The sequence below is a fragment of the Charadrius vociferus genome, unplaced genomic scaffold (genome assembly GCF_000708025.1).
Source record: "Charadrius vociferus isolate BGI_N301 unplaced genomic scaffold, ASM70802v2 scaffold102, whole genome shotgun sequence".
Classification (NCBI taxonomy): Eukaryota; Metazoa; Chordata; class Aves; order Charadriiformes; family Charadriidae; genus Charadrius; species Charadrius vociferus.
In genome coordinates, this window is record NW_009647212.1 from 2,083,570 (window position 1) to 2,099,079 (window position 15,510).

The following is a 15,510-nucleotide window of genomic DNA, read 5'->3' on the forward strand; positions in this document are numbered from 1 at the left end:
AAATGGGCTTTTATTCTATAGAAATATATGGCATTCTAGTATCACCTGACATTTGTGTTTTCTGAGAACTGACTTTCATATTCTGTTAATGACAACCTACTCACTTTTGTTGTGAGCATTTGCTTCAGTTTGCAAATTTCTTCATGATTTTGTCTGCAAAACTAATAAAAAAATTAAAACCAGAGCAAGAGCTAATAATTAATCCAAGATTTCAAGATCTAGGTTGTAGTTTTGAAGGACACAAAAACCTGCTTGACCTAATAAAACCGGTCTGTTTTAGTAACTAGACATTATTATACAACCAGATAATTGCCTGTCCAATTTTGAAATATTTTCCCCTGGTATTTGAACACTATAGCAAGTGATAAACCTGAAATATAATAGTTTACACACACCATAAAAATCTTCAGACTTACAAATAGAAACAGCCAGCTAGAGACTTTTGGGAAGTTCATAACCATGTGTTACCAAGGAGGGGCTGCAGCGTTAGCTGCCAGTTTTCACATAGATGAGTCAGGCACATCAGAATGTACAATTTCCTGATGCTAATTGGTTTCAGTTGTTTAAGCCCTGTTATTTTGATAGGTACCTCTTTTAAATGGAAAGAATAAGACTTTGGTAAATACTAATTTGACAATGAAAGTTTATGTATAGCAAGTATAGTTTCTTCTAAGAGTGTCCTTAATCTTGTTGTTACTGATAGCTTAATGGTATAGAATGTAATTTAAATACACTGCAGAAAAGAAAACCACACCAGTGGCACCCACATGTCTAAACAAATGTTGGAAGTCTTAAGAAGACTTGTTTAAGTCTTCTTAAACAAATGTAAGAAGTCTTAGACCTACTTATCGATCCTCAGTGGGGACAGTAGAATCATAGTAATTTTGGAAAGTTAGTGGAAGGCAATCAGATAGACGTGAATACCACCATGCAAAGTATTCAGGAAATCTGGAGTAGTAAATGCTGAATCTGGATCAGGATATGCTGATGGTTTCATAGTGCTATAAGTAAAAGCAGCTTTTTTTTTTTCTTTCCCTCCTCTTTTTTAAATCAAATCAGACCAGTAAACTATGCCAGTGACTAATACCGAGTCTCTATGGACTCAAGATCCAGGGGTGAGTGGGGAAAAATATTGCATTAAATCTCAGCCCCACCAGAAAATAACATGACTGCAGTATGCTGAGCAGGATCTTCTGAGGACATGAAACAGTAATAGGGCATTTCAACGGCTGTGTAAAACAAGACAATGTCATGTCAGGGCATGACAGAGATACTGAGTATTCAGACATTATCAATGCATGCTTCATAAAGCGATAAGTTAGAGGGTCTGCATGAGGAAAAGCAACTTTTGATTTCAGCTTGAGTGGCACGCGCTGTCTGTTTCAAAATGTTGCAGTCTTAAGTCTGTTTTATAAGAGCAACCACCAGGTATGGGTATTCAGCAACTCTGTAGGATCAAGAAAGCGGAAGAGTATACCATGGCTATAGTCTCTAAAAAGGAAAAACACACATATATGAGATAACTTCCTTAAAAATAAACAAAAGTATAAAAGTTAAATTACTGAGGGCATTCTGGGAGCTCTTTAGGGACACTATTTCAAAGATACAGAGCAAACGTGAAAAGCATGAGATGGCAAAAGAACAACAAAATCCTGCATATGCAAAAAATTAAAAATCTTCAACTGAGATGAAAAACTGAAAAATGCTGAAAGATCTAAAGATATTTTTGCAAAATATTTTATTTTTACCAAAAGTGTATTTTCTTCTGGGAGTAAAGCATATGAATGAAAAATGCTGACCAGTTACTTCAACTAACTAACACATAGTTCCCCGTGGCTTTCTTTTTTCTGTGTAAAAGATTTCTATTTCTCTTCTTCCATAGTCCAAGGTCATTCATGCAATCCCACATATTGTAGCTGGACACCCCTTTCTTGGTGGTGTTTTTTTTTTTTTTTTTTAACTGGATTATTTCACTGATAAGATTTTACTGCAGTCCCACAACCGATTTTATCAGCACAAGGAGTGATGGAGTAAGAATTAACAGCCAAATTAGGGAAAAAGGAAGGTTTTGCAAAATTTTCTTCCAAAAGATCACTTAGTTAAAAACCAAGTAAATTTACCAAAGTTCCTAGTTGGAATACCTCACTGGTTTATGGAATTATGGATTATTTGATAGTATCTGTTTCCTTTCTTTCGACTTTTATTTTAAAATAGGGCTTAACAAACAAGGAGAAAGATAATATGTTGGCCACACATTTAAGTAAGTATAACCACTATAGTACTAAATGGGCTCTGGACGCGTTACATGTTAATGGATCTATGCATCCTGTTGGATTATGAAATGAAGGTTAAAGAAAGGGAGAACAGGCAAAAGAGATGTGTTGGTAAATGAGCAGTATTAAGGATTCTTTGTATGTTTTTTCTACACCATTGTTTATCTTGACTCTGAACTAAGCCAAGTATTATAAGCGATCCCCGAGAGTGTGCACCAAAGTAAATATATTCTTCTGGAGTTTATTTTTGTAATTAGATTTTGAGATTGTACACTTTCCATTTCAGTAATTTAGACAGCTCTGTAAAAGCTCGTCACAAATATGTTTTGTCATTCACTAGAAATATGTTTTTTTTTAAAAAATCTTCTTTCCTCACCAGTTTCCTTACAGAAATAAACATTTGTACAGGAGCACCACTTTGCAGAATTCTGCAGGAGTGATGCAGTTCATGGACCTTAATGATGTGTTAGAACGAGGGATTCAAGTTTCAGATGAACACCGTTCAGTAAAAGTATCATTTGGCCCTTCATTCCTGGTTCTTTACCTCCCTGCCTTTATAAAACATATAAAGCGATGCTGTGGTTTGCTATAAAACACAGATCCTTATTGAATGAGATTTATTAGGCAGTGGCATCCTTCAGTATGATAATGGAAACTATTTATGCATGGTTCCACACCTATGTCTGCATTGAATATTTTGACCTCATTGCATTATGTAGGTCTTTGAATACTGCAAGAGTGGTCAAAAGGCACACTGCATGGTAGAAGGTAGCCTCCAAGATTCCCAAATTGTCTTCTGGTTTATGGGTAGAAATGGAGTCTTTGAATGATTTGTCAAAAATGAATTATTGTTTTCAATTGTTTTCCTTTTTCACTTGTTTTGCTCCTTGAGGTCATCATTCAAAACCCATTAAAATTTCTTTCCCTCAGTCTTTTTCTCTTAGCTTTTCTTTTTTAATCCTAGTTTCATCAAGTCCAAAGGACCTTGGATCAGACCCAGAGGAAGAGAGATACTTACTTCGCAGTACAGTGGTAGATAAACAGGAGTTCAAATTAGAAATGTCAGAATACAGAAAATAAAATATCTGTCCTTTGCATTAACTTAATGCTGCTGCTAGAAACAACAAATCTCCAAGCTTGCACTTAGCAAAATTATACCTTATCTTGGCATATGGTAACAAAACTACTTCAGAAAATTAGTTTAGAAATTTCAATGTAATTTATCAAACAGATAAAGGCTTTGCCACTGATATTCAGCTCCCTAGTTTGCCTCGTAAATCTGGAGTAGTGCTTTGCTCCAAGTAAATGTCATATGATTTAATTAGGAGAAAACTGTTGTAACAAACAATTTTAACTGCTGGTAAATAAAGCCCTGAAAGTAAACCTGGGTTTAGTTATTTTGGGTTCTTTTAACTTGCTTAATTAGTGCATCATAGCCAGTCTCTGGAAAGATTCACTTAAAATCATAAAATCACAGAATATCTGGGGTTGGAAGGGACCCGTAAGGATCATTGAGTCCAACTTCCTGCTCCTTTAATTTTACATAAACCTAAACTATATGACTAAGGGCGTTGTCCAGATGCTCCTTGAACTCTGACAGGCTCGGTGCTGTGACCAGTTCCCTGGTGAGCCTATTCCAGTGACTGACTACCCTCTCAGTGAAGAGCCTTTATCTGATGTCCAGTCTGAACTTCCCCTGACACAGCTTCATTCCTCATGTCCTATCGCTGATCACCAGAGAGAGGAGATCAGCACCTCCCCCTCCACTGCCCCCCTTGAGGAAGTTGTAGACTGCCATGAGGTCACCCCTCAGCCTTCTCTTGTCCAAGCTGAACAAACCAAGTGACCTTAGCTGCTCCTCATAAGTCTTGCCCTCCGGGCCTTTCACCATCTTGCTCACTCTCCTCTGGACACACTCTCATGACTGAAGCGCCCAAAACTGCACACAGTACTGGAGGTGGGGCCGCACCAGTGAAGTGCAGAGTGGGATAATCACCTCCCTCGACCGGCTAGTGATGCTGTGCTGGATGCACTCCAGGACATGGTTGGCCCTTGTGGCTGACAGGGCATGGCCTCTTTCTGCAGGGCTGCTTTCCAGCCTTTCATCCCCCAGTTTGTGTGTATAACCAGGATTACCCTGTCCAAGGTGCAGAATCCAGCACTTGGTCTTGTTAAAAGGTTGGTGATTGCCCAGCTCTCAAGTCTATCCAGATCTCTCTGTAAGGTCCTCTACCCTCGAGGCCTTAAAGAATACCGAAATACCCTTAAAGAACACTAATTACAAACTTTTTCTGCAAGCAGTATCTGCAGAACCGAGTAAGTCTTTCCTACTTCCACCCAGTCCAATAAAGCAGATGTTTAGGACTCCAGATCTTCTAAAACTACATTTTCACTTGGTTCTTTAATAATAAGGAAAATTCCAAAGAGACCAGAAGCAATAGCACTTGCACGCTATCAGGGAAGCAAAAAGAAAAATTCCTATAAAATCATCTCCATCCTGTGTTTCATCAGAAAATTAGAAATGGAAGAGCCAACCCACTTTATATATTGGCTAAGGCTTAGAAAGGTTTTAACTATTGCATATACAGTTTAGAGGGATTCAGTCAAGATACTGGATCCATTTTGCCCTATTATACATCTTGCGATTTCTGTCTCATCTGAAAGTTCAAACTGAACTAATGTCAGTGAAATAAGTCCTATCCCAGATCTTTAGTTTAACTCAAACCTTTTCAAAATTTAAGAAAGCTGTTAAGGAAAAAAAAAGCTGTTTGGAAAGAGTAGGACCTTGTGAAGGATGCTCTTGTAGAATTCTTATAGTATTCAAGCCCAATTTAAAATAAAGTACTGAGAATAATCTATCCTCCTGCCTCTCTGGTTAATTTAAAAGCTCACAATGAAGAAATCTCTTTACTCATGATATTGCCAGCCAGATTCTTCAGTCAAGCCTCTGTAGGACCAGAGTAAGCTCTGCCAAAGTGAATGGAGCCTCTGGAATTAAGATTTTTTCTCTGTTAATGATTGAGGCACATGATTTTGGGGTATGGTGTAAAAAGGGTATTCACTCACTAAGTATTAGTTTTCCAGAAACTACAATAAGAAGGCAAAGCTGAAATGTTTGCTTCATGCTTTTGTGATGTCCATCTCTCATTTCTAGTGCAAATGACTGGTTCCTCTGAATTGCTTCCAACACCTTACACCGCTGCCATTTTTGTGGATAAGAGAATTCTGTGAAAGGGCTGCTACCGTTATCAGTGCCACACTTACTGAAATAAACTGTCTTGTAAGTAAAACAGCATAATTATCTTCCAAATTGTCTTAGAAATGTTACTGATCAAAAGAAATTTTATTGTAGCTTCAAACCAGGACAGAATTCACACTGGAATTACCTGCCATGATTTTATTTCTGAGCTATAAATATACATACCAAATGAAAGCCCACTGTCAAAGACATTAAGTGCCCATATTTTTATTGCTGGCTGAAATTAATATCCTCTCTTTGCTCCTTAAAAATAATTAGAATAAGATATGTATTTGAGAGACTCCAACAAGCATAGAGTATTTTTTTTTTTTTTTCCGAGAGAATGATCTGCTACTTACATAGCATCCAGATTTGTCCCATTAAAAGCGTGACCTTGGATGCTGGTAAAACCATTATTGTAGAGTTTGCTGCAAGCAAAAAAAAAAAAAAAATTAGTGTATTTTGGGTTGCTTCAATACCTGAATACCTAACATATTACGTATAATTTTTCTGGGCAACAGCACATTTATGGATAGGTTAATTTTAATCTCTTGAAGAAGCAGCAATTATAGTGCAAGGCCAAACAAATGCTCAGCAGCATTCTTGAGTGTAGCTGAATCAAGAATACCACGTGGCAGGTGTGCCATCTTTTACTTCTTTTTACAGCAAAAAGAGAACTAGACTAAACCACTTTGCTAAAACTTTCCCACCCTCGGACTAAAAACAAGGAAACAAAATTCTGCTAGGACTGATTAAGGAAGGCTAAATGAATTAATATCTAGCAAAATAGGCATGATTTTACTATCAGGCCTGCCTGAATTTTTAGAATTCATTATTTTGCTCCCTTAGAGCAAAAGGATTTTTTTAGAACTTCTTTAGAATTCATTCTTTTGCATTCTGGTACTCTTCCCCCTAGTTCATGTCATAAGTCATTATAGTCATTTTCACTCCCCTCAGTGGCTTTCTTATGGCTCACACTGAGTATGACTTGTGTAACTAAACTTTATTTAACAATTTTTCTTCAAATACGACTCTTCTTACATTTGCCACCCATTAGTTTTCACTGTACGTGCCACTTAGCTTGCAAAAAGTTAGACACAGTTCTAACCATGCTGCAGCTTTAAAGAAGAACTCTGCAAGCTTTTCCTTTTGATTTTCTCCAGTATACCCATTCACTGTCATTAGGGTCATACAAAAGCAAAACATCTTTGGTAAGCCAGTTTAAAGAAAAGTAGCAGACCTGATTCAAATCACTGTCAAAGTAAAAGATTTACGCAAACTAGATTATGGATACTACCTGTCCGTGGTGTTTCTCTGTTACAAACTACTGCAGAATAGGAGAGGGATTTTTTTTTTTTTTAAACATTTTCCCATATGCTTGAGATAGGCAATTGCTTTGTGACTTAAACTGGAAGAACTTACAGAGTTAGGGATTCATTACAAAGCCCATGGAAAGCATTTGCAGGCACTGAAGTCATGAAAGGATTGTCTGCAATTTCGCTGAAAAAGGATACAAAACATTACAATCAAACATCTGTCCAACAGAGCTTCTCCAGAACAGTTTTCTTATTAATTGACCCCTGCCTTGACAATAAATAAAAGTGTAGAATAACTTTTTTTGGTTATATCTTAGGCCAGAAGTTACATGTGGAATGATTAAGGATTGAGCGTGTTCCAGCCTCCAGGAAGTGCGCTTGTGAAGAAGATGGGTTTTATAGTCCTGGTGAGGTATGCCAGCCTGTGTCGTTATAGTGCTTAACAGCACAGACAGGTCCCTTGTCTCATAAGCCAGAGAAATAGCAAAGTAAATAATGCTGCAGTGTCAACTGAGCCAGCCCAAGTGACTTTAGAGCCAAGATCCTGCTCTCTAGCTAAGCTCAGATAAGACATGAGATCATGCATTATTCAGGACAGAGGCATTTTTTACAGAACTGCATCTAGCACAAGTGACATAACTTATTATGTGATCTGACCTAACGATTCTTCTCAACTGTTCTCCAAATGAGTGTTTCTCTATCTGTCATTTCTTAAATACTTTTTTACTCCTACTCTGCAGTCTTAAAAATACTATTTATCTTGAGACCAAAACACTGTTGTGACAAAAGGGACAAAGGAAAACTAAATAAACTGGAGAAAGGAGAGAAACAAAGGTAGAAACAAAGGGTGAAGTGTCTGATTGTCCTTTTTCTGCTTTTTCATAATCATATTAGAGTCCAAAACCCAAAATATTCTGCAAATTTTTCTTTTCTTCAGCTTGTGGATTAGATGTGGTCTAGTAAGGCCAGACCGAAGCCCCCATGGGCCAAGAAGTCCTAACAATTATCCATGTGATAGGAACAATTCCATTCCTTTTCTGTGCTATATATGTGCTAACACTGAACTGTACTACAACCCTTTTCGTTCCAAGTAGTTTTCACTGATAGGTGGTTTCTACCACAAGTTATTTCGGTTTGACATTTTTCAAATTCTTTTCTAAACAAATGTTTACTTGTAAGTTGCTTGACCTCAAAGACCAATAGTGATATAATGAATGCTTTTTCCCCAGCTTTATCTTATTCATATTTCAGAAACCTATTATTCTTCAAGAGCAGATTTTTTTCTTGATGAAAGAAACAACATACCAATGCTTAGAAATACCTCCCTTGAAACTGCAGGTCTACTCTTCAAAAAGCCATTAACATATAAGACCCATGTTTATTTTTTGTGAGTGATCTTTATAAAAAGTTTTTGAGGTAGAAATAAAATAATGTTTTGCTGTCTACCGCTTACAAAATCACTGAGATGGTTGGAAGCAAGGACAGAGCTGTATAAAGTGCTTCTGTTTCATCTAGGCTATTTAATTCTTGTTTCTCTCTACTTAGTAAATGTAGTGTTTAATTTACAATCTAGTAGAGCTTATTCTAAACTAAAGCCCTTTTGGTCTTTGAGGAACTCCTGAATAGCTCTTAAGATGTAGGTGTATCCCACTCAGAGTTCTGGCTAACTCAGGTTTCAGTCTTGGAGGCCGACAGCCAAAGCAAACATAGCAGCTCCAGGTTATGGAGCATGAATTAGCACAAAGCTTACCTCCAGTCTCGGGAGATCCTTGGGAGGGAAGATCTGATTGCTCACTACAGGCCTATACTCTTTAGCAAAGCCAACAGCATTTCTACATTTCTCTGAGGTTCATCTTGCCAATAGCAGACCATGAATGCAGTAGGGACTGACCACTCTCAACTAAGAACACCCTTTAGCAGTGCTGAAACAATGTCTGGGGTAGACCATCAATCATGTCTTTGCAAGTCACCTTCTGGCATAATACTCTCACTTTTAATTGCCTTTTAATTGAAGTCAAGCTTCTTCCAGCTGAACACTGCTACAATGTAAGATCGTTAACTCCTCTCTAGGACTAAGTAGTGACCAAGATACTTTTACCTTGAGTCAGCCTGCAAGTCTTCATCTGAGCTGCTCTTCTTCTTTGGCTTGATTACTACCCAGAATTTGAACTTAAATTGCAGGTTAGGGCGTGAAGATGAATGTCATCTCTGCTTTCTGACAACCAAGAAACACCTGATTTTTTTACACCAGAGCTCTTTGTTTCTGAAATACCTTTAAGGTATTTCTCTAAGAAATTGTTCTGCAATTTGCTTCAAGCCATATTTAAAAAAAAAGAAGGGGAGGGGATGTCTTTAAATCAGTTAAAATAAATGGGTTTAAGGTGTGAGAAAGGAGGAAGGTCTCAGTGTTATGTAGGAGTGCCTCATGTGAACAAACCCAACTAAATTAGCAAAGCTTGCTAGCAGGAAAACTCTTTCCAGGTGAGGACTTTAGTTAATGAGAGATGGCTCCGCCTTGGAAATCTAGCTTAAAAGTAGGCAATTGTCAGTCCTGGTGCTATGGCCCTTCAGTGGGACTATAGACTTGTATTAAAAGGTGACTCTATAAGTAAGGTTGGGCAAGGGCATTTAGGCAAAGTGTGTGTTCATAGAAGCTTATGCTGTCAAGCTAAAAGACCATACATCTCATTCAACTACTATGAAAAAAGGGTGACTGACAGAAGGGAGATGAGTAGTCCTATTTCTTAAGGACATGCTGTGCCAGCCTGAGCTGACCCCACTACTAAGGCTGTCATGAAACCAAGGAGCTACTGGCTTAAAAGCCCTACTTTATTTCTCAGCTTTGGCAATTTGCTTTTTAAGCTCATTTTCTGTTATATCTTTATTAAAATGTTAATTGTATGAAGCAACATATTTTGGATAAAATAAGACTTCACCAAAATCTTCCTAAAAATGTGAGCTCAGCCAACACTGAGATTTTTAAAGGTGTAATGATAAGCAATTGCTCTCAAGATTGTCCAGTTCTCCTGCTCTTGAGTCTTCTGTGCTCAGGGTGGGGTCAGAAGAAAGAAGGCAGATAGCCAATGGAGGTTATGATTCAACAATATAGGAACCCAGTGAAGAATAGTATCAGAAAATGTGCAATATGAGCTCTACATGCCAGCACAAATTTCTTAGAAGAATGTTGACAGGATGACTTCACGTTAGCAGGCTGTGTGTCAGATCAGGTCCTCTGTGTCATGCTATTCTGACTTCAGACTAATTCAGGTATCGCACAGCCATTATAAAAACAACAACAACAACAAAAAAAGAAAATAAAAACAAAAGGCATAGAAGTTGTGTATCATGTGGTTTGGCTAATTCAAGAGAAATGCGCTCATGTGTCCATGTGTCTCATCCAAGTCAAATGTATAGTGTTAGGTGACTTGGCATTTTCTAGATTTGGTACTGATGATCGCTGAAATATAGCTTGAAGAAAAGTGCTTTGTCAGACTTATTTGATATTTTTCTCCAAAACAGAAACCTTCATTACAGGAGTTATTGGGAACTGAGGATAGCAGTATTCTAACCAGCTGTGAGGACAGATACGTACAGTAAAAAGTTCACATCAGATGAGTAGATTTTGGTGAGGTCTGGAAATGCTTTGAGTCCAGTGTTAAAAATACCTCTGAAAGAGAGAAGAAACAGAAAGAATTACACGTACTGGACCACTGAACAACAACAAACAATGTATTTAAAGTATTCAGCAGTGCAGGACAACTATTTCATCCTCTCTACTGTCAATCAATTCATTTATAATCAACTGTCCAAAATATAAGGATGCAAGAACAATTAAAAAAAAATTAAAAAAACAGATTTATGATAAATTGAAAAATCTAAAAAATGGGAACACAGAATAATAAGATGGCTAAGCAGATCTGCAGAGAGAAGTAGCCTGTGGTGTGGATAGGGAGAAAAAAAGTTATAACTCTGAATTGTCTTGAGAGATTAAGGCTGCTTCAGACAATAGTCTGGACCTCCAAATCCTCTGTCTTTCATTGAGGTTAAGAGCTGTTCAAATAGCTCTAAAAAGGGGAACTGTCTTCAAATGTGAGTACAGTTAATGCCCCTTATTTCTTAAGTCCTGTAGAGTGGAAATAAGAAAATATAGTTCTCAATTTTTAAAATTATTCTCCTGAAATAAAATTGTTCTGACTACTTTCTTTTTGTTGCTTTCAGAATTATAGGAAAAATCGGGAAAAATCTTTCCTCCTCACTGCTACCCCCATCACATACACACACACAGAGCCCTTTTTAGAGTCTTCCAAACATTACTTAAATCACAGAAGTCATTCTCTTCTCATCTCTCTTTTCTATGCTATAATTTTGGAATTTCATGCTTTGGTTACTCTATGCTGCTCTTTAGAAACATCATGGGAATACAGAGACTTCTTCAGATTTCTTTCTGCCATAGAGGTCATGTGAAATCTGGTGTCTAGAGATGGGCTTGTCACATTTAGCTGACAGGTATGCTTTAAAACCGTGTGTAAATATCTAGTAAATATAAAAGATGTATATATTTCTGTTCTGTCCCTTCTTCCCACTATTCCCTACAAAAATATAGTAAGATAGCACATAACCTAAGAAGTAAGCTCGGTGTGGAATTTTGCCAAGGAAACATTACTGTATTCCAGACATTTAATGAATGAGAAGAATGGCAAAATTACTGATTAATTTCTGAACATGTTTTCCTTTCTCACAAAAGTGGTCAAAGTTCCAACCTCTACCCTAGCTGACTTTCTGTCATTAAAATAAAGTAACAGGGAAAAACATTGCGATCAGTTCCAAAATGAAACGCAAAGAAACAAAACTGCTATAGTGTAAAGAGTCATCTGTGAGGCTTAAGTGCCAGCTTGTTACAGGTGCTAAATACTTACAGGTATTTCAAAAGTGGGAGGTTCTTAAAGGCGTCCGGATCTATGTAATCCAAGTTTCTAAGATTTCGAATTTCACTGTAAAAAAGGGAGGAACAGTACCACAGTGATCATTAATATTTAATTATTTATCATAACAGAGATCAGCAATGATAAAATGAAATTTCAGGGACCTAATTCCTGCAATAAGTTTTGTACCGGCCAGCACTAGCTCAAGACCACTGTGCATTCAGAGCAATCTTGTGGTAATGGCTATTACTTTGAACGTGATGAGAATTTTATGTCTGCAAAGTTGAGTAAAAAGAAGAAAAGTTAAGCAAAACGTTCAGTATTGATGTATATATTTTTCCTGTCTCTTTTACAGAACTCATCAGTGGATCCAAAAGATGGCTCAGGACACTTAACTCCATTCTGAGACTTGAAATGGACACACCATTCACTATATAGCCATGTCCAGCAGTATAGAGGATAGTGTATCTCTCTGCTTTATACTGATACAAAATGTAGTATAGACTTCATTCTTTACATCTTCAGCCTACAGTTATGTTTTTAAATATTTCTACCCAGGTGACAGCTTGGTCTGCAGATGGCATTTTAGATCGCACATGTTGAAGCACCAGCCTGACATGGATCATGGCTGTGGCCACGCTGGGTGCTTTCTATAGGTGTGTTGGTGGGACTGCTGCCCTGCCAGCCACCATGATCATTGCCTGGCATCATGACTCTTCCTCATCATTTCTGAAGTGTTTGTCTCTGCCCTTTATGCAATTTTCCTCAATCTTTCTCGTTCCTCTTTTTTTCAGCAGATTTCTTTCTTTTCTATCCATAATGACAGTCAGCAGTCTGGCTGCACCAATCACACTGTGACAAAATTCCCTGTCTAGATTCAGTAGAGCTACCAAATTTTCATCTTTTATGAAAAAACCTACCTATACCTGGCCCCATTACATGCACTCTTTTCCTTTCCCATCTCCAGAAGTGGATAGCCCTTTTTGCACATTTGCTTCTATTTCTTCACCTTACACCAGCTCTGGACACTGGTCTTATAACTCTGCTGGAACAACACTCAACCTTTCTTAATATAGAAACCATATAGAAAGAATGGTGCCACTCTTCCTCATCTGTGGAGCAGTGGGCTGAGGGAAGTACTTCTTGCTACTTATATAGAGAAATTTGATGAAGGCAGCAGGTATAGATGGCATGGTGGTGCAGGTTATGTGGGTGATGTTCTGGTCTTCAGTCAGTCCAAGAAGTAGTGCTACTGGGCAGAGACTCAATGGGCAGAAACCAGCGGTAGTTACTTTACCATGCTCTAACAGTGCCAAGTAACCTACACAATATAGGTATCAGGAAGGTTTAAAGATATCTCTGCCACCGGAATAATTTTTACAGAATAAAATCAAGCCAGGCAAGTTGTCTGAGAAATAAAAGTGGAAAGAGACACATAGGACAGTAGATAAATCAGTATGTAGATACAGGTACTTCAGAATTCAGCCTCTCCATATACTGTTGTACTGATAAAACTGTTCTGCTCCAACTTTCAAGTCTTCAGTTTACTCTGTTTATTCCAACATTGCAGGGAGACAGGATTTACCTTTTACTTGTGTGTTAGACTGATGTAATTAATAGCTATAGCTATTAATTAATTGCTACTGCTATTACAGTGCTGTATTCAAATATTCTTCATATCTGTTAGCTACTTTGAACAGCAATGTTTCTGTATTTAAAAGAAATCTTCACAGTGTCAGTCTCTTGCTTCTCTCAAATTATTTTATTAGTTATGTAGCTATCACACTCCTAACAGTGGAATTTGCTCCATAAACTTTAACTGACATGTTTTTTCCATCACTGACTACATTTAAAATGCCGGACTCGTGAGCTTCCTGGCCAGATATTCCTTTGTTGTGGACCAAACATACTCCAGGGAAAGACAGGCTTCAGATCAACCTTCAGCCTGGAAATGGATAATGCATTGGAGTACCATAGAGTCATCAGGTTTTAGCTTGTTGCTACTCATAGTATTCTGCATAAATGATTTGGATGAGGGTATTGAAAGTAAGAATTCAAAATCTGCAGATGGTACTGAAATTGGAAGCACGAAATAATGCAATGAGATTCAATCAGATTTTGATTTATTAAGTAACTGGGCCACGAGAGGGCATGTGCTGTTTAACAAAGGCAAGATGAAAAACTAATTAATCTGGGAATAAAAGATTTAAAACTGCCAGATGAGACAGTTGGCACAGTGGTCAGAGAAAAGCTTAAATACTGTGGCTGAGGAAATCAATGTGTTTCAACTGAACATTGGGGAAAGGTTTATGTCCCTGCTGTTTCATTTCATTGACTTGGTAATGCTGGGATTAGGGAAGAAGTACGCTTTAATATATGCTGTATTTATATTTGCATTTCACCCTACACTTTGCATTACAGAGGTTTCTTAAGACCCAAAAGGAAGAAAAGGACCCATTGTGGTAGGCACTACAGAAATCAACAGCAGACAGCCAGTTGCTTAGAAGTCTTTAGTCAAAATAGATGAGAAAGAGGATCAGAGAGGTATAAAAAGGTAAAAAGTGATTTGACCAAAGTGAATGCTATGTTTAAGATAAAAATCAGGAGAAAAATCCAATTTGTCCTTACTTCTAGTCCAGTCAAATGTGCCTCTTGCAGTTGATTGGCTGAATATGTGACCTCTCATTTCACATGCATGAAAAAGAGAAAGATCTTCAAATTCAGTTCCATTCATGAACAGGGCTGCTGTCCTTGTTTTGCACACTCAAACATCATTAATCTCAGAGAACTGGAAGGAATTACCCCCTAAAATCACAGATTTAAAACATATCTATAGTTCCATCGATATTGGAGCCTATGAAGTTAAGCCCATAAGGAGAAAAGATATTTGCATAGTTGTGATCTCATCAGTTAACAGGATAGCAAAACACAAACTGGATTTCACAATTTCTTGTGCATTAATCAGTCATGAGTAATATACTCAAAGGTGCCTAAATGTTATATGACCGTAATTTTCAAATTGTAATCAAAAGACTGCTGTGGTGTAAGGATTACTTCCAAAGGGTCCAAAAACCTAAGAAAATCAAGTTGATTATTGGTAGATTCATTAGATGGGGTTTGGGCTTTTATCAGGGAGCTTTTCTGAATTGATGAATTGGCAAGATTGAAACCCACTGATTTAGAAAGTTAAGGTTCCTTTGAAAAGCAGCTCTAGGAAAACTATTATTAGTTTTAGCTGCCTAAAATGCAGATAAAGCCAAAGAGTATACTTAAAAAATGTCTAGTAGGCTAGTTCCCAGGTATCTAAGTGTCTATGAGAGCTGATTTTAAGTGACTTTTGAAATGGAACCTTGACACACTCTATAAATACAACTTAATCTTAGCACACAGTGCTTAAATTCTGAATCCAACAGCAATGTAAGAATCCTGAGTCCTTCTGGGAATGAAGTGCTTTAAAGGTATAAAAAAACTGAGATGATTAATGTGCATCTTTGTTGACCATTGATGCAGAGAGGCAAAAGGTGCTCTGAACAAACATGTCACTTTGCAGTCTTAACTAAAATTACTCAGAGGTGCTTGTAAAAAAGAAGGATGCTGCCACCCAAAAGATAATAGAATTATTTGTGCAATATTTACAAAATTATTCAAAGTTACTTTACAAACTATTCAGCTTCTGCTTTATTTTAAAAAATACATAAAACAATTAAGAATTGACTCATTTGTGCTTTAAAGACAATCAATGTTTTAAATTTTACTTCTGT

The 15,510-nt window shown here is 37.3% G+C and overlaps 1 protein-coding gene across 3 annotated transcripts in view; it reads right to left on the reverse strand.

The window, feature by feature from the left end:
- TSHR (thyroid stimulating hormone receptor) overlaps positions 1–15,510 on the reverse strand; it is a 75,504-nt gene that overhangs the window by 21,215 nt on the left and 38,779 nt on the right. For all 3 annotated transcript variants that reach the window (XM_009895893.1, XM_009895892.1, XM_009895891.1), the window contains 4 exons: positions 11,744–11,818; positions 10,420–10,494; positions 6,934–7,011; positions 5,871–5,939 (listed from right to left, as the gene is read on the reverse strand). In XM_009895893.1, the coding sequence (XP_009894195.1) occupies positions 5,871–5,939; positions 6,934–7,011; positions 10,420–10,494; positions 11,744–11,818 (297 nt within the window). The remainder of the gene's footprint in view (positions 1–5,870; positions 5,940–6,933; positions 7,012–10,419; positions 10,495–11,743; positions 11,819–15,510) is intronic.